Source organism: Pipra filicauda, unplaced genomic scaffold (genome assembly GCF_003945595.2).
Source record: "Pipra filicauda isolate LSUMZ 115617 unplaced genomic scaffold, ASM394559v2 scaffold179_size1759329_pilon, whole genome shotgun sequence".
Lineage (NCBI taxonomy): Eukaryota > Metazoa > Chordata > Aves > Passeriformes > Pipridae > Pipra > Pipra filicauda.
Window position 1 is genome coordinate 396,431 of NW_024104286.1, and position 19,190 is coordinate 415,620.

At 43.0% G+C, this 19,190-nt stretch overlaps 1 protein-coding gene across 1 annotated transcript in view; it reads right to left on the reverse strand.

Moving 5' to 3' along the window:
- Window positions 1-7,113: 7,113 nt before the first annotated feature.
- CD96 (CD96 molecule) overlaps window positions 7,114-19,190 on the reverse strand; it is a 29,411-nt gene continuing 17,334 nt past the window's right edge. Inside the window, exons 9-14 of the mRNA XM_027744093.2 lie at window positions 17,613-17,657; window positions 16,654-16,728; window positions 13,858-13,935; window positions 10,420-10,509; window positions 9,181-9,304; window positions 7,114-8,131 (exon numbers count right to left, since the gene is read on the reverse strand). Coding sequence (XP_027599894.2) covers window positions 8,023-8,131; window positions 9,181-9,304; window positions 10,420-10,509; window positions 13,858-13,935; window positions 16,654-16,728; window positions 17,613-17,657 — 521 coding nt within the window. The 3' untranslated portion in view covers window positions 7,114-8,022. The remainder of the gene's footprint in view (window positions 8,132-9,180; window positions 9,305-10,419; window positions 10,510-13,857; window positions 13,936-16,653; window positions 16,729-17,612; window positions 17,658-19,190) is intronic.

Below are 19,190 nucleotides of genomic sequence, written 5' to 3' on the forward strand. Positions count from 1 at the left end.
CTGAAGAATCTTAAAAATAGTGCAATTTCTATTACAGGTTTTCACAAAGCACTCCCAGACTAGTACCCTCACACTCGAGGAAGAGCATAGAGGGTAGGTTTGGCATGCATTCCACTGTCCTGCAGCCCTGTTCCCCCTTCCATTTAAGACCACCTGGTACACTTGCCCCAATGTAGGAGACAGCAAGCCATGCTACTCAAAGCCATATGTATGAGATCAGAAACATTTTCTCTTGTAAATAAATTTATATCTTCAGCTGGCAGACTGACTGCTATATGGGAGCTCTGGTCCATATCCCTGCAAGTTTATCTCCCTTAAATGACTACTTTACTGTAGATTACCTCACTCTCTCATGCTCCCACCATTGCAGCTTGTGACTGCTCAGCAAATGTGTGTGTGTGAACTCCTTGAATGTGGTTGGTGACCATGGCTGTGTCATGGTGTAGCTTTCCAGGATGAGAAAGCTTTGCAGTGCAGGGGTAGCCATTTCACCAAGGTTGACATGTTCCTGAGGACATCTTTGTGACTTCGGGGCAGGGACTGTAAACACTGACACTGCAGTCTAGAGCCAAAACTATTACGTCTGACTGCTGACACAGTACTGTTGGTGTCCTTGCCAGGCCCTGTGTTGCATTTCCCATCTTTCAACAGAGGTAAGGATGGAGTGTCTATGGTTGAGTCTTGATTAGAATTTTTTTACTGTGACAGCAGGTCTTAGCAGTTCTCTGCCATCAGATCAGATAGAAAAGACGGAGGATAAAGCTGGAGGGGGAAGAGTCTCAAACCTTCTCCCTTTGCAGCCTCCCAAAAATCTCTGGCCCTTTGCCATCACCTTTTAATAGGACCAAAGAACGTGACAGCACTGGGGTGCTTCAGTGCTACCACAGCACAGCAACTTTCTCCCTTGTTCACAGCTAGTTTCAGCATCCCCAGGCTATCATGTGCAGCATGAGTACACCCTGGCTCTTGTGGTTAAGATGCTGTCTAGATCTCCAAGCTGCAAAGGACATTTAGACTGTGTGGGACACCACCAGCTCAAAACCAGCTTGATGAGGGAAGAAGATGCATTAATCCAGCACAGGGACTTCAGCTGTGAGCATCGCATGTGATGCACAGATACTGGCCACCAGTAACCACTAGCAAAACTTTCATATGGTCCAAAAAATCCTTTGTGTGCTTTTCTAGGAAAGAGGAGCATTAAATTACCTGTTCCCTCCACTAAAACCTCAGCCTCTTTCCATCTCCATAAAACTCTGTAATTTTCTTCTGTAATCAGTACCAAACCCTGCAATTATGATTATTAATTTCCATGGCTGGAGGGAACAAATGTGCATTAATAATACAATTTTATTTTCCACAGACTAAACCTACAAATTATGTAGGGTCTTGTCACTTGAGACCGTTCAAATGCTCCACTTCAAGCATGTGTTTAAGTGGCTGCAAAATGAATGCCTAATCAGGCAGGAAAAACATCATATTATTGACATTTTTTAATTCTAGATCAAGGTCAGTAGGCTGTTGTATTTTTCCATGTCGCTTGTGCATTCACATATGAATTACATTCAGCAGTGAGGATGGCCTGACTAAAACTTTACTATCAATTTTGCCTCACAGATTATATAGCCATATTTATGCCTTATGTGGATTTACTGAGAGCTCAGCTATTCCCTTTTGCCTGGGTGCAGAGCACAAGCCAGTGTCAGAGGCAGCTGGGACAATCTAGCAGCTGAAGTCGCATTCCCACACTCCTAACCCTCCTGTTTTCAAATGCATAGTAAAAAGATTAGCTGTGCAGATCAGGTTGATGCTATTTAAGCACCAAGAGGCATATGGTTTTGACTGTTAGGCAATTCCAAACACACAAATGTGGTTTATTTCAATTTTAACACGTGGTTCTTGAGTTGTCATATACAGAATATAAATCCAGAACAATGAACTTTTTAAAACCTTTAAAGCAACTGAAAAGAAGTTGATAATATCAAATGCTACAGGGAGCTTTGCCTCCTTCTCCTTACCATATTGAGTACCCTGGTAACATGTCTCGTTCTTAAACAGGATGCTTTGCCATTGTTAAAAAGCTTTCTGTCACTGTTTTCAAAATCTTCCGTTTCAGCCCAAAATCTACTATGCCATGTAAATTCCAAATCCTTACATGCAATTTATCAGCAGGAAATAGATCAAATAAGTTATTGAAATGGCTTCTGTGTCATCTGCATATTTTAAAGGTCGCTTTGCTACTGATAAGAAGAAAACTGCAGGATTCACTCTCACAGAGAGAAGCTAATTGCTCAACATTTCATGTAAGTATACTCAGACTCTTCCAAGCTGTTCATTACCATTTTTACCCTGATTGTAATGGAATTATTTAACATTTAAAACCATCAGACACACTCAATCACAAAGCTTTGCAGACATCACTGCGTTTAAAACGCTGCTTCTTCAAGTGCAATAGACCAAATAGTGGTGTTCATTTTCCATTTTACATCAAGTCAGAAAACCACTATTGCAGCACTTTTTGCATTTCCTAAGTCCATTGCAAACACTTAGATGTCTGTCATATAATATAGCCTTTGTAATATTGACTTCCCCCCCTTTTTCTGTCCACCACTCACAACCTCGGTGTCAGTTTATATCAATATATTACCTGCTTCTCTCTCTCTCGCCTTTGTTTGCTGGTTTCTGTAAGCCAAGCCCTGGCATCTGTGAGTCGTATGTTTGACAATAGCGAGCTATTCAATACTTCGTTTACACCACATGAGGGTGTTTCAAGCCGTGTAGGATGCCAGAGTCAATCTGGAAGTCCTCTCACTTGGAAAGGAACCAAGGGGTGAACAGATATATTATTTCTCAACTGATTAAAACTCTTATGAGGGCAACCTGATACAGGAGACTGAAAGAAAAGACATGAAACATCACAGGCTAGAAAACAGCTGGAAGAGGAGTTTTAAAGACATAATCGGATGTTCCCTGAAATCAAATAATCTTAACTGTGGACTTCCCTGAGCTTTGTCTTGTCCTTAAGGAATAATTTAAATTATAATATGAATTTATATTATTTCCACTAAAATCTCCTTAGGCGGGATTAAGTAATCATTATCCCCTGCAGAGCTTTTTAGGAGCTTTCCATTGGATTATTGCTCAAAGTTAATTGCCAAGTCAGGGAGAATTACTTGCAAACATAAACAATAAATTAAAACAAAATTTCTCCTTTGTATACTGTTTATTCTGGAGTTAAAGTGTGCACAGTTCTTTCTAATGTTTGCCGGCTCTGATAAGTGATGGCTTTAAATCCAGCAAAGGCTACACAAGGTAACTAATACCCTGTGTGGGTTAACAGGTATAATTTCTGTGCACAGCTCTGTAAAACAAACCCATACATTAAAACAAACCCATAGGTTTTCAGCAGCTTTCAACACAGTTGCAATAAGGGAAACATCTCTCTAAAAGAGAAAACTCTGTGGGTCCTTATTAAGGTGGGCTGTTTCCCCAGGAAATCCCAGATGGCAAAGCCTATTATCAGCAATTGCTATCTAATGAGTCTGGCTCTGGAATGGCCAGGCAACCTGTTCTCTCCCACAGCCCTGTTCTCTCCCACAGCCTGCTCCCTGGCACTGCCACACCTCCATCTGCATTCCACCGACTGGAACACACCGAGCAAACTATAGGGGTGCTTCTTAAATAAACAAGCCAAGCTTAATTAATTTCCGGGACCAAAAGGTACCTTGTAAGAGAAGCCATTGCAACGCTGTTTAAAAAGGACGTGTGATTCAGAGTGAGGCAAAAGGTAATGCAGGAGGCTTAAGGCTTGGAGGGACAGCTGTCAGGTGTGCCAGGAGCAGGGCATCCTCTCACTCACAGCTGCGCCCTCCGCTGACAGAAAGGTGGAAACCAGGCAGAGGCTGAGGACACCAGCCTGCCCCACGCACCCTATGGGCTTGGGGCTGGCAGCCTTTCCCAGCTCTCTGTCAGCAGGGCCCAGCACCACCTGGATGCAACCAGCAGGAATACAAACCAGGGAGCACTGGGAAAAGTCACTCACTGCACTGAATTTCCGAGGCCCTGCAAGTGACTTCACAAGGCACATTAGTACCTGAAAACAAATCCTGAAAACAATTCCTTGCTTTTGGCCTTTTTTTCCTTCACCCTACAACATTTACCATCTCCTCAGAAGCAGATGGAAACCACTTTTGCATAAAACCACCTTGCTGCTTAGTTTTCCAGTGTGTTGCTTTTACAGCTGTGTAATGCACGTGTTAAAGACCACATACAGCAGACCCAGCTAATTTCACAGCATTACATTACATGCTATACATGACCTCTGATTCTGACTCGGGTCTGCTTTACAGATTTCACTTTGTCATGGATTTGCATTTAGCAATGTGACATTGTGGTTTTGGCTGGGGTAGAGTTCATTCTCTTCATAGTAGCTGGTATGAGGCTGTGTTTTGAATTTAAGATGGAAACGGTGTTGATAACACAGAGAGATGTTTCAGTGCTTACACAATGTCAAGGCCTTTTCTGCCTCTCACCCCCCCACACCAGTGTGTGGGCTGGGGGGCACAAGAAGCTGGGAGGGGACACAGTTGGGACAGCTGACCCCAGCTGACCACAGGGATATCCTACACAATACGGTGTCACGTTTGGCATGTAAAACTAGGAAAGAAGAAGGAAGAGGGGAACATTAAAAGCGACGGTGTTTTGTCTTTTACACATGATGGATTACACATGTCCATTACACAAGATGGATCCTGGCTTTCCTGGAGATGACTGCCCATGGGAAGTGGTGAATGAATTCCTTGTTTTGATTTGCTTGTGTGCAGCTTTTGCTTTCCCTATTAAACTGTCTTTACCTCAGCCCACAAGTTTTCTCACTTTTACTCTCCCAGTTCTCTCCCCATCCCACTGGTTGAAGTGAGTTGACAGCTGGGGTTAAACCACAACAAACATTCAAGACTCTCTTAAAAAATCTTTTTTATACCACACAGCAAGCTTTGAAAATTTTACTCTTATAGAAAAGCTTTTATCTAACACTCCCATAGCCACCTTCAAGCATCTGGTAACTTGATTTGGGCCAAATTATTCCAGGGTTGACAGAACCCAAGTCCAAGCGGAATGATTCCAGCCTATATACAGGGGCAGCTGCTGCCAAAAATAATCACAGAGAGTGGTTTGGGTTGGAAGGGATCCCTAAGTTATCATATAGTTACAACCCCTCTTCTATGGACAGGGACACCTTCCACTAGACCAGGTTGCTCAAAGCCCCATCCAGCCTGGCCTTGAACATTTCCAGGGATGAGGCAGCCAAGGTTGCTGCAGTCGAGTGTTTAATTTTTTTTTTCTTTTTGGGGTGTTTTTTTTTTTTTTTTTTGGGTTGGTTTGGTTTGTTTTTGTTGGTTTTTTTTTTTTGGTTGGTTGGTTTAGGTTTTTTTTTTTTTTTTTTTTTTTTGTTTTTGTTTTTTGTTTTTTGTTTGTTTTTTTTTTGTTTTTTTTTTTTTTTTTTTTTTGTTTGTTTGTTTTTTGTTTTTGTTTTTTGTTTTGTTTTTAGGGCTTTTTTTGTTTTGTTTTGGTGTTTTGGTTTCCCCCCCCCCCTCTTTAAAGCAGGGTTTAATTTTGAACATAATCACAATTCTTGAGTAAAATGTATGTTACACGCTTATCCTGGTGCGGAGCACCTGGAGTCAAACAGAGATATAAACTATCCTACACCCAATTTAGCTGCAGAAAACCGGGACGATAGGGGCTCCTGGGGGTGGGGATTTCCTCTTCCAGGTCCCACTCTGAGGGCTGCCCGTTCCCCGGTTCCCTCTCTGAAGCCGGCGTCTCCCCCGGGCAGGCAGGGGCCATCCCCGCACCCGGCGGGACGGTTCGGGACGGTTCGGGACGGGGCGAACGGGCCCCGCTCCCCCGCGGCCGCGGCGCTGCGGCTCCGCCTGGTGTTCAGCAGCGGGATCGCGGCTGCCGTGCCTCCGGTGCGTCCCCCGCGCGGGGGGCTCCGTGGAAAACCTCCCGGACAGGCTGGAAGCGCTCCTCAGCCAGGCGGAGTCCCGCGGGGATCGTCACCCTGCTCATCCCCCGTTTGCGGAGGCAGCGGCAGCAGCATCCTTTCGGAGATGGGCGGGTCGGGGAGCGGCGCCCGCCGCAGGCAGCGGTGGCACCCCTGAGCACTGTTAAGGGGCAGAGGGAACATCTGCGGCCAGAAGCAACCGTGGGGATTAAAATATCCGAGATGAATAAAATTACCTCCTTCGACAGCTATGCTACGGGCAGTCATCCTCATCTAAGGGCAGGGAGGAAAGTCCTGGCTCTCCACACTCCTTGGAATATTTTTATCCTTCTGGTTTTTGTTTGTTTGTTTGTTTGTTCATGGTTTTTTTACAAATTTTTTTTTAAGGACGAAAAGCTGCCTTCTTTTGCAGTGATGGATAGTATGACAAAAGTTAAACTACTTTGCTTCTACTACCCCACACAGAAAAGAAATGCTCAAGTTAACATTGAGCCTTTCACGCATGCAAGGTCAGTGTAGTTTTGTAGGACAGAAAGTGTTTTTGGTTCAGCACAGATGACAGATTTAGGACTGCTTGTACTACAAGGTAAATAATACAACGAAAAAGGTCTGTTAGATCATTCTTTCCAGTAAGTAATTAATTTAATCTAAATTCCCGGGAAATACAGTGCTCTGAACCCTGACACTCATCGACCAGCATTTAGCAGTAAATAAAGCAATCCCATTCCTAAATCAGAATATCAATTTTGAGCCTGACATGATTGAATTGTAGCTGATTTGTATTAATTACAGAAATACCATTGTGGTAGCAATACATTTTCAAACAAGCTTAGAAGGCCTTTTTCTTGGCTGCCTGAAGGTAATGTAGGACCACACTGCTGCCAAAAGCAGTGCTCCTGCTGCAGATCTGGTGCCTTGCATTAGTGATCACACAGCTGCTGACCTGGCTGAGAACTGTACAGCAGGAGCTGAGCCAATCCCACCTTCTGCACCATCATTTATCCATTAGCGTCAATGCAAGGAAATATGTAGCCTGGGCAGGACAGGGGGAAGACTGGATCACCTCTTTCACAGGCTTAAGTCACCTGGGAAACTTCCCCTGAGGTTTTGAAAGATAGCAAATGACAGAAACTCATTAAGACCAAAGGAGAAGAAAATTATTATATTCCTTTTTTTTTTTCCTTAATGAATATCAAAAATATAATTCCACAAAAGCAGACTCAAGTGTAAGCATTGTTTCAAAGGCACAGCACTTCTAAAGAGACTAGAATTTTCCATTATCTTTAGGCTCCTTATTCACTTCAGTCCTTAAGTCTCTGGCCCAAAGGTGGCTTGTGCATGAGCCCAAAGTTGACTGTTTTTTGTGACTTCATCAATGACAACTGAGTCTTCTTCACAGACACTTGCACCAGGCCTGCACCATCCCCTTTCATCTCACCAACCCTTCCACGTGATCCACTGTGTGCAGCCCTGTGCCGAGAGATGCAGATATTTTCTTTCTTCATAAGGTGCTGATTATTTTTTGGTTGGTTTCACAGCGATAGAAAATACTAAGTTGGTCATGTTAGTCCACAGTTAAAAAAAAACAATTGTAAGAACGACTCGCGTACGTATCAAAAAGCTTGTGTTAAGCCACTGTAACCGTGGTGTCCATACGGCAGAGCTGTCATCTCTGTACACTCAGCAAAAGAGAAGCTTCAACACTCTTCAGTCAGGCTGGAGGAGTGATGTGTTAATCCGCTCCCATTAAAAAGACAGCAAATTCCCAGTTGATCACCTAATTCAAATTAAGCACGTGTAATCTCACGGTGGCACTCACAGTGGTGTTAACGTAATGGGTACATAGAGATTGACAGGATGAAGTGTCCTAAGGAATGCTCAGCTTCCAACGGTAATGTCATGTAGGCACTCTGAATTTTAATGTGGGTCATTAAGACCCAACTCCTGTAGTCACTGTTCTGAAGACAGAGCCTTTTAACTGTCGGTTTCTGCAAGCTACACAAGGGGTGTAGGCAATGTTACAGGTTTTCTAGTTCGTGGCAGGAAGGGGGAGTCCCATCAGAGTCCACCATGGAGGTGTACTTTATTGGAGGTGGTGGTGGCTTGAAAGATGGAGGTCTGTTCATACTGAAATAGAGGGGAAAAAGTGCACTATCACACAAAAACTGCATAAAAGTGATGTAAAATGATCACAGGAGGGGGTAGATTGACACTAAGAGCACCTGACATTAGCTTTTACATAGTGCAACTTCCCTGATTCTGTTTTATAACCCCAGCACACCTCCTAGTATTCATTTGGCTTTCTCAGCTCACACTTCACAATTTTACTTTATTCATGTTTTAAAAGAACAGAACATGGTTCTGATGAACCATTCAAAACCAGAGGTCTTTTGCTCATACTACTCTCTGAAGGTATATTTAATGACTTGCAACTTTTTTTTGGGTCAGTTTATAAGCCAAGATAAATAAAGGTCCCATCCCAAATAACTGAAAAAAATCAACCCTATTTTTCCCTTCTGTATACAGGATTTGTAGTTGTGTTTTGAAAGGGTTTTCCAGAATTATAAGTGATGCATTTTCACCACAAATTTTCCAACATTTTAATAATGTTAGTCAGATTAAAAATAATTGTCTCTTAGATACTACTTTTACCAGTAGATCTCTGAGTGTGTTAGTAGGGAATTAAACTTTGGTAATAATTACAAATTCAATGCTTCTTTGACTGGGATTAAGTTTCAGGTAGCCTACTTTCACATATATTATTCACAACTCAAATAGAGCTGCCCTAGAAGTACAATTTCATTAAAACATGTCCTCAAGTCACCATGGAAAATGAGAGAGCAAAAGCAGCTGGCAGGGAGGCTAATAGAAGTGGGGGACTCTGGGGACAAAAATTGACTGTTATTCTTCCCTTACACCCTGAAGCTGCACTGCAGCTCTTTTCTTAAAGTTTATTTTAAAGATAACCCACAAAACAGATGAAAGGACTGAAAACACTCCACTTTTCATATTGCTGTATGAAAAAAAAATAGCATTACCAATCCATGTACTTAAAGGCCTCGTGTGCTGTGAGTCATCTCAAATGAAAAGGTGTAAATCCAAACAGCTGGGTTAGAGTTTGTGCTGTCCATTGTGCTGCGCCTCCCACCCTTTTGGTTCCCCTCACTTGTACTTACATCTCTTTCTGGTACTGACACCATTTCCTGACGCCCACAGCTATTAGAGAACTGCAGAAGAGGAGCAGGACGGCCACCACTGTTGGCCAGGGGAAGTGACTGGTGTTTGTGTTCCTCTCGTCACCTGTAGGGGACACACCAATCAGACCTCATCCCAATACCCTCAGAGAGGAGGGAAATCTGGGCTTGCTGCCTGCGGCTTGTTGTTCCCCCCAGCACAGTACTGGTGTCAGTAGAGCCCCAAAATTACCATCACACTGTCACGTTCCCAGCCTGAGGATTCCAAACTCTGCGTGTTGCAGCTCTGATTTACGGACTTAACCCACTTTTGTTCTGACTGGGTTTGTGAGCTGGTTTCAGCCACCCATCAGTTCACATGATGAGATTATTCAGGCACAGTCCAGCAAGTGTTTCATCCAAAACCCATTGGCTTTCTCTGTCCCCCTGTGAGCTTCTCTGTGAAGAGGAAGCAATTCACAGTGCAGCTGGGCACAGCTACCCACCGCAGCTGTCCTTCCCAGGGGTTTATTTTTCACACCACTGACACCAAACCCTGCCAAAATGTCTGGCCAAGGGCTCAGCTGCATTTTTGGTGACACAGCATCCCTATCCCTGCTCCATTCCAGCTGCCTCTCCCCACCACAGTGCTTGGATTCCTCCCCTGCCCCCTGCTACACAGCCACCCTTGGGGGTGCTGTTGGCTGACAGAGGTGTCCTCAGGGTCCTGGGTATGGAAGAGGAGAGAAGGAGCACAGTACTCCTCCAGCTGCTGCAGAGGGTGCAGCAGTGGTCTGGGTGCCAGAGGGGGCTGGAGCACAAGGTCCCTGGGTGATACACCTCGGTGTCACCTCCCTGTGCATCACACCCCTGTGCAAGGCTGGCTGTACTGGTACGTCACCCAGCCTGGGTCTTACCCACTGTGGCAGCCAGTGCTGTGGCCTGGCACCAAGTCTACCACACTGCATGAGCCATAAGATTTCCCAGGGGCACAAGAGCATGACTGGCCAAATTTTGCTGCTGGAAGAAAACGTGCACTGTATGTTTGCTTGCATTTGGAGGGAGAAGGCTGGAATGCCAAAAGCCTGTGACAGGCTGCGGTGTGAAGACACAGCAGCTGTGACTCCTTTTCATCTCTTTTCCCTTTTTTGAAATCCCCTGGTCAAATGGACATGATGCTCCAGTTTTTGTGCTTCTGCAATGGCATGCTGAAAGAAGAGGATTTGTAGGATAATGTCTCACCAGTACTGTTGAGCAGGCTGCTGGTAGTAAAGAAATCTTTCCCTCCCGTAGCTGAAATTGTCTGGTCTGTGATGCTGTAGGACAGATTACCTAAAAAGACATGGGCACAGAACATTTTTAGTAACTTTTTCAGGTTTTTTAAAATGAAGATTGTCTTTTGAACACACTGTTATTCACCCTGCTGAAAACTGGAAATCAAATTCCAGGATCAGGGTGTCAAAATTCTCTTGGCAAGATGCCTAGATTTTTGGCCTAATACCTGGTGTTAGATAAAAAATGTGCTTTAATCAAATTAAAGAATATTAGAAGAAAAGGAAGGAAGGAAGCTGGGAGAGAGAGAAAGAGAGAAAGAAAGAGAGGAAGAAAGAAAGAAAGAAAGAAGGAATAAAAGAAAGAAAGAAAGAAAGAGAGAGAGAGAGAAAGAAAGAAAGAAAGAGAGAGAGAGAAAGAGAGAGAGAAAGAGAGAGAGAAAGAGAGAGAGAAAGAGAGAGAGAAAGAGAGAAGAGAGAAAGAAAGAGAGGAAGAAAGAGAGGAAGAAAGAGAGGAAGAAAGAGAGGAAGAAAGAGAGGAAGAAAGAGAGAGAGAGAAAGAAAGAAAGAAAGAGAGAGAGAGAAGGAAAGAAAGAAAAAGAGAGAAAGAGAGAAAGAGAGAAAGAGAGAAAGAGAGAAAGAGAGAAAGAGAGAAAGAGAGAAAGAGAGAAAGAGAGAGAGAAAGAGAGAGAGAAAGAGAGGAAGAAAGAGAGGAAGAAAGAGAGGAAGAAAGAGAGGAAGGAATAAAAGAAAGAAAGAAAGAAAGAAAGAAAGAAAGAGAGAGAGAAAGAAAGAAAGAGAGAGAGAGAGAAAGAAAGAAAGAAAAAGAGAGAAAGAGAGAAGAGAGAAAGAGAGAAAGAGAGAAAGAGAGAAAGAGAGAGAAAGAGAGAGAGAAAGAGAGAGAGAAAGAGAGAGAGAAAGAGAGAGAGAGAGAGAAAGAAAGAAAGAAAGAAAGAAAGAAAGAAAGAAAGAAAGAAAGAAAGAAAGAAAGGAAGGAAGGAAGGAAGGAAGAAAGAAAACACCTTTTAAAATGTTACAGCAAGCCAGCATTGAGCTGTGCTGTGGTCTAGGAGAATGATAAGCTCTTTATGTCTTTGATGGTAATGAAAAACCTAAAGATATTAAGTGGCTTAGCAGCAGCACAAAGAGTCTGCCTTTGTCACAACTAAGCAAAACCTCAGTCTCCTCTGTCAAGTGCTGTGTCTGAACCACAAAAATAATCTATCATCTGTTTGTAGGCAGTATTTTGCCCTTCCTAATACAGCTAAGCTACCTATGTCTGAATCAGTGCTGCCTAAGGATACATTTCTGTTTTTTCTAGCCACCTCCATATTCACAGCTTCTGAAATAATACCTAAAATATGCAACTAGACAATGGGACAGCATTTCCAGAGGTGCCACAGCAGTTATGGTGTGCCAGGGTTGTATTCTCAGAGGAGTGTGTGGCATTCCTGAGGCTTTGTGGAGATTCCGTGGTGGAATCATTCAAATCTGTACAAAAAGAAATAATGTCCTTCAATTTTCTTCCAAGCCTGTGCCTATGACTGCTTCATTAGGCTCAGCTGTGGCTATTTTGTACTCTTAGCCTTTCTCTGATGCAAACAACAAATGAAATAACAAAGGAACCTGAAAGTCTCTGGTATAATTGCTGATTTACAAATCCAAGGAAAAAACCAAAACCATTGTTGAAGTTATATGAATGAAACACCAGACAGAAACAGGAAAATCTTTTTCTTGTTAGATGCTGGCTTTGATTGAAATTGAACACTGAAGTGTATGTGTTTGTGTATATATATATATATGTATGTAGGTATGTATGCATGTATGCAGTAAAAAGCCCTATGAAAATCTGTCCAAATTTAGGGCACTCTAAAAAGTCATTGAGACTTTTGGATATTAATTCAATTCTTTTCTTCTTGCTTGTTAGGTGTTTAATTGTATGAGAATAAGCATGACAGATCTTGCTTATGCAAAAATTATTGGCAAAGTTATATATATTAAAAAAAAAAAGACATGCACTAAGAGATTCCTTAGCACTGTGCTCTGTACAGCACACTGATGAGCACTACTTATTCTTATTTACATAATGGCTTGTGTTAGAGCCTCAGAGGACTGAAATGATAATGGTAATCGCTGTTGTAGGAGCCCAGTGGCCCCGGGAGGGCACAGGGATGCATGTTGGTATGCCTCAGCAGGCTCACTGGTGCCTCTGTGCTCTGAAATTACCCTCAATTACAGCTGCTGGACTGAGGACCCTTCAAGGCCATTATCTCTTAGCCGGTGGTCAGGCAGGCACAGATGTAGGGAAGCAATGGCAGGGATGTGGGGATGACTGGTGCAATGCACAGTATATCCTGCAAATATTAGTGTAATTCAGCATGCTTTTAGCAAAGATTGCCACCAGCAAGCTGTACAAGAGCGGAATTGTGAAGCATTAGAAGTTGTCACGAGGTTGTGGTCTAAATGTGTGGTTGTGGGTTGTATGTGGGTAAATAAGCACTGGAGTGTTACCAAAAATATATTCAGAAAATGGAAAGCGGCTGCTACATTTGCACTTCAGCCAAAAGACGACTCCCATGCAAATGCAAAAGCTCACTGACAGTTCCTGCCTGCTCCAAAAGCACAAGGACAAACCAAGATTTTAAAAAAGAAAGTCACTTTGGGCTTCTTGCTGCTGAGCAGAGATTTTCTAAAGGGAAAGACTTCTGAAAAAATGTTCACCTTAGGGTTTCTTTTTAATTGATTTATTGATCTTTAATGAGGCTGCCTTTCAATGTTCTATTAGGCAGCCTTTATTGCTCCACATTATCTCATTATTTCATTGCTACTCTGTGATTTTATTTAGCTTCTCTGGCAATTTATTTCATCTATAAACTACCTTCAGTACTTACTACATTTGCCTAGCAACTCTCTCATTGTAATATTGTTAAAATAAATATATCTATTGAAACCAGGATACTCAAACGTTTTTTCATTCCTCTTTTGCCACTGCAAATCCTTGACAGCTTGGAAACTTGGGCTTTTATCTTCTAACTCAGCGGAATTCAACAGGGAAATTGTTTCTGTGAAGTATTGAAAAGCTGGTACAGATGACTCCACCTGACTTTTGGCCTCTGCTCAGACACAACTTTTCCATATTTAGTAATAATTTTTGCATGGCAATGTGATGACTATCAACTAGCAGCTGAAAATAAGCGCCACAGAGCTAATGCTCTCGGGAAAGGTATCTCGAACTGAGGACCTGAGGACCTGCTGCTCTACTTTTTGCAAGATGCTCCAGGCTACTGTAGATTTGCAACCCAATGCTCGCTAAGGTAGTGCCACATTTTCACTTTGCAGCCCCCCTAGTTGGCTTCATAACTCCCCTGTTACAGTCCTACGAAGCAAAGGAGACACATCATCTACTCACGTGCTGCTGTCAGACTCTCACTTAATGCTGCGGCGCTGGTGTAGCTTTTTGTCTCTGCATTAAAAGCCAGTGCTCCTGCTGAAAAACACACAAGCTTGTAAAAATTGCTGTAGGGAACCATAATGCTTGTTTTTATTTTTCCCTGTCTTTCTTCACTGTTTCCTGACTAACAAGGTCAAACAGTTGTAGCCCACTACTTGAGACGCTGGCTTCCCTCACACAAGCACTACACAACTCCACGTCTTCTTTGAAAGCCTATCACAAGCTAGAACCTTGACTGAGATAGATGAATAAACTTTGACAAAACATTTGGAGCATTTTTGTATTTCAGCTTAGTTTCAGGTGAAGCTCTATAGCTTGGAGTGCAGTGGCTTGTTTCGTCCTGAAGCCAGAGCAGCGACAAACAAACATACATAAATCAGAATCTAGACAGGATGTCACCAGCTCTAGGGAAACAAAACTGTTTTCCCAACTAGCAAAGGGAAGTTTTGAAGAAGTTAATGTACAGGAGTCAGACCTGCAATGCCTGATGCCAAAAGCCAATTTCTTTAACATTTTCCTTTAAGCTTTTTTTTTTAAGTGCTAAGATTTCTAGAGCTCAGCTAGCTATTTATCTGATATTTACACACAGATGGTGGCTGGCAAGTAGACCTCTATTTTCCCAAAAGAACAATTTTACATTTACTAAAAAGAGTTCATCTTTCTTAACAACTGTCTCATTTTTGGAAAAAAAATATCATTAAGCCATCTAAACAAACCCAAGAAGGTGAAATGCAGCTGTAACCCATCACTCGAAGCCTGAGCTTCTCTCTGCTCAGACATAGAGCTATCATGGAAGCTAAGCAAAGTCCAGGCTGCAGTTTTAACAGCCTTGGTTTTGTTTTCCCTGCTCCTGCCCTTGCCTCTCTATGTCCACTCTTCCCTTGAATCCGTTCCCAGCTGTCTCTTAGATTTTCATTAAAAACTTGCAAAATAGCAGGAACTGAACCAAACCAGTAGACTAAAATGGCAGGCCTGGACTTGGAATCCTGACTCAGCTGCAGCTCAGAGGATTTGCTCAAGCAGCTGATGGTGGCACAAGTGTGAGAACCAGCAGTGAGCCAGAGAGGAGAAGCACCAATCCAAGGCTGGCACACTGCAACTGCCACATGTTGGGAGCATTCATTAAAAGGCAGTTGTTTCCTGGCCTACTTACAGAAGAAAAATGGCTCAGCTCCACCTTACGTTATGACTTTTACCTCGTGCCTCCTCAGTCAACGAAGATGTGTAATTCAGCTAGGAGAATCTTCTCTGTTCACATTGTATATTTATAGCCTTTGTCATTAAATTTTTTGTTGAGACAGAAGGGCTTTCAGTCCACTTGGACAAGCAACTTTGCTGTTCTGCTCTCTGCCAGGCAAGTGTCTCTGTTTTGGGGATGGGGACAGCAGCATGAGAAGCAGCAAACTTTCATTTCAGTGCCACTGCAGTGTGTGTTCCTGCCTTGGCATATCTCTGTCTAGCCTCTTTGTGCCCCCGGGCTTTATGCTGAGTGATTCAACTCCCCAAGGAAGCCTTGTGTTTGGTGTCTTCCTCCAGTGTTAACCCCAACTGCTGCCCTTCACATTGCTCTCTTATCTCTGCTAGAGAGTAACTTTAAGGTTTAAGGTTACTTTAAGGGAGGGTTGCAGGATTGAATTTACACAGCCCAAGGAGAATAGTCAATGCCCCACAGGCTCATAAAAGTCTGTTGCAATCAAATTTTTTTTTGTTTGGGAGAACAAGGCTTCTGCAAATACTAAGGGCCAAATCCACTCTTGCTGGTGGCTACCTCAGTGGTGCATCATTCCTGAGCCAAAGCTATGGTGCTGTTAAGGAGAGGAACAACAACTTGCCATTTTGCCTCCTCCTTGTGCTGCCTGCACTGCTGTTTTGCATGTGCTTCTTTGTCTAAAATGAAGAGTGTATGCCATGTGTGTGTTTAGTCAGGAGCTGTGGCAGCGAGCACACCTCTCCTTGCTGCCAGTGAGGGCTGCCCCAGCACCCTTCTATCTGCTGCTTAAAACCAGCCAGTCCTACAGGGATCAACAGCTGGGCTTCAAAAGAGACTTTAAAGAAAAGAGTGCTTGCAGACAGGCTGTGCTGCAAGAAAATGCACTCTGCTGTGTGTGGTGGGCATTAATGCTGTATTTTGAGATCAGAAGGTAGGAGGTTCTCAGCTTTACCTGCTCTTGATTCAGGCTGCTGCTGCACTGTCCAGCCCACTGGTTTAACCTCTCCCTTGGCAAGAGAGGTTAAACCCTTCCAAGTGTTACTCTGCCCTCCACTGGCCTTGGTGTTGCCAGCCTAAAGAAGAAATTACTGAGTTACCTGTTGTAAACATTTTGTTTATTGTTGCTTTGTATTTGGACTTCTGTGCTCCAATGTTTGGGTTGCACTTTTTCTAGCTCTAATGTAATTCTATTTTGGTATGACCTTTAATTAAAGAAAATAGGTATTCCTTGTAAATAATATAATACAAGAACACTAATTAATATATACTCGATGTCAGTTCAGTTGCCAAATTTAGTGCATATATCCTAAATGGAGCATTAAAAAAGATAAAATCACTAAAGCATTTTCTCATATATTTACTTTTGAACTGTGGTTATACTGACTGTGGTTAGTGTACTTCCTAGCGTATAATGCACTAGGAAAAGGGCTTCAGGAGACAGTAAATTGTTTGCTACAAAAAAAAGCAAGATGGTTATTGTGTTTATGTGTTTTTCTCCTACACTGTTGAAGCAATAGAGAAAACATTTTGGCTTAATTGATTACCTTGTGTTATGGAAGCAGGAGCCAAGTTTGCTTGACTTGTGAAATCCAGAGAGGCCAAAGATGTCGACTGGGGCTCTAAAGACAAACAGATTACATGGTATCACATTTAGCTGATAGGTTCTTTAGAAAATAATATTAATAAATCATAAAACAGCCTAGATCAAAGCTTGCGGCAGCTGTTGGGTAAATGCAGACTCTGCAGCAGAAATCCTGCTGTCAGACTTAAGGCTAAATGCTCAAAACACATCCCACAAATTCAGGGGGCACTCACAGATGGCTGATGTTATTAATACTGGCCCTTTCCCGTGAGCTGGCTGGAGACATTACTTATTTATGTTTTTATAGACAGGGTACAGTTTAACTGCCGTGGGGTGGATCATGCATTTGATGGTGGTGCTCCCCCATTTATCCAGAGCCTTTCCAGAAATGGTCCATGACAACATGCCACAGCCACATAAGCCAAGGAGATCACCTGCGGGTTTTCCTCTTGGTTGCTGAAGAGAGTTTTATGTAGTTACCCATGTGCATGCTCTGGTAAAACAGAGTTAGCTACCTTACATAACTAATGAAGGGGAATGATGTGCTGCTCTTGGGTCAAGGAAAAGTGGTGGCTTTAACTTTTCTATCACATGAACCTCTCTGTCATAACAGGACAAATTTATTTACAGTTCTATAGGTATAATATTCCATTTTATAAAAATGCATAAAAATAACATGTAATATTCAGGATGCCATTTTACATGCTGTCCTAAGGTGACAGTTTTAGGAAGATTTCTGTTGGATCTCTGCTTGAGTGACTTCACAGCTCACAAATTCCCATTCAGCAGGACATGGGTACCGTCAGTACCAGAGCACACTGACCTTTCCCTGACACATCTCTCGCCCTGTGTACATGACATTTAAGCAGTGGTCAATATACATATATTGTATAATGAAGGCTTCTATTTTATCCTCCTTACCTGAGGCAGTCATGACAGCTGATGTAAGTGTTGAATTACCAAGGTCTATAACAAATCAAAACAAACAGAATAAGGAAGGTGTTTATTCTGCTTTAGGAAATCTGGGTGATTCAAAGGTTCAAGAGTGAGAAAGTACATCACATTTAATTTCCAAATAATCTTTCAATGCACAACTCAGCTAAGTGGTCTGGAGAGAAACATGAAGCATCTGAGGTAACTGTGCTGTGAAATCCCTAGGGAAACAAAGGTTTTGGGGGAAAAATTTTGGAGCCCCTGGCACCTCAGCTTAAGAAGCACAAGCGACTCACATGGGTTTATTCCATTCAAAGAGATGCACCTTATTAGCACAGATGTTGAAATAACAAATATGAGCTGGTGGTGGCACCTGCACAGCTCCATCCACGAGGCACTTTGGAGGCTGTAACTATTGACAGGAAATTTCAGAGACCCTTTGCACTGAAAAGTGCTCACTGAGTCCTCAGAGAAGAGGAGGGGGAGTTATTCCTTGTAATTAAAGAACTGTTAACCACCCAGACAAGTGCAGCAGAGACACCATCCTGCCCAAGCAGCATTTATGTCCTAAGTAAGAGATCTCTCACTTTTTTCAGTATTTTCTTTCCCCAGGAGAAGAGGCAAAGTACTCCCTGTGTAGGTTAGGAGGATGGATTATGTCTCCCCAAAGGGCTCCATGAAGGACATAATCTATGGAAGCTCGCACACCCCATTAGAAAAACACATCTGGGAAGGCAGCCAGAGGTACCTACCTCTGTGTGGTTGGGCACATGTGGAGGGCACTGGGTGGGAGCAACCCTCTGCAGATCAGATCTTAGCATAAGTAGGTAACTATCAACTCTCCAGCTGCTTTTCTGTGCAAGCATTTGTACCTCCTTTGACTGTTGCTTTTTCATTTGCATTTCATCTTAGCCTCGCCTGCACTAGCAGGGATTTTGCAGTAGCTGGCTGACATAAAGGACTCCTTAGCAAAGGTGCAGCAGGTCTGAAAACCAGGGCAGTGGGCACCTTGAGGTGTGCCCAGCTCCCAGAGACTTTATGCAGAGTGTGCAAGATGAAGAAGAATGCTGACCTGATGCAAGCTGCCAGGGTTCCTGTGAGACATCACCTTGCAGAGGCCAGTGGAAAACTAAGTCTCTCTCTCAGGGACCCCCAGTGACTGGGATGACTTTCTGGTGTGCAGTGGGGTATTAGCTGAACCCCCAGAGCTTGCCACAACCTGCACTTGTAGAAGTTTTTACACAGAAACCCACACTTCTTTTCATGCCGTCTGTCTACAACATTTCTCTGACACACTCATGTAACCCACTGCTAAAGTGCAGCTGCCTCCCACGAGGAGCAGAACAAACTGCTCCAGGACAGATGTCTCCAAAGGGCTTCAGCTGAGGTGTGGACGGAACATTTATCTGTCTGCAATAAGCTGATAATAAGACAAACTTGCAGGGGCAGAGCACAGATTTACCACATTTACACAAATTAAGAAACATTCTATCAGTTCTTTAATTAGGCAAAAGTGTTGAGGATCTTGGCTGTGTACTTAAGCAGAAGGTAGAACCGTTAACAGGG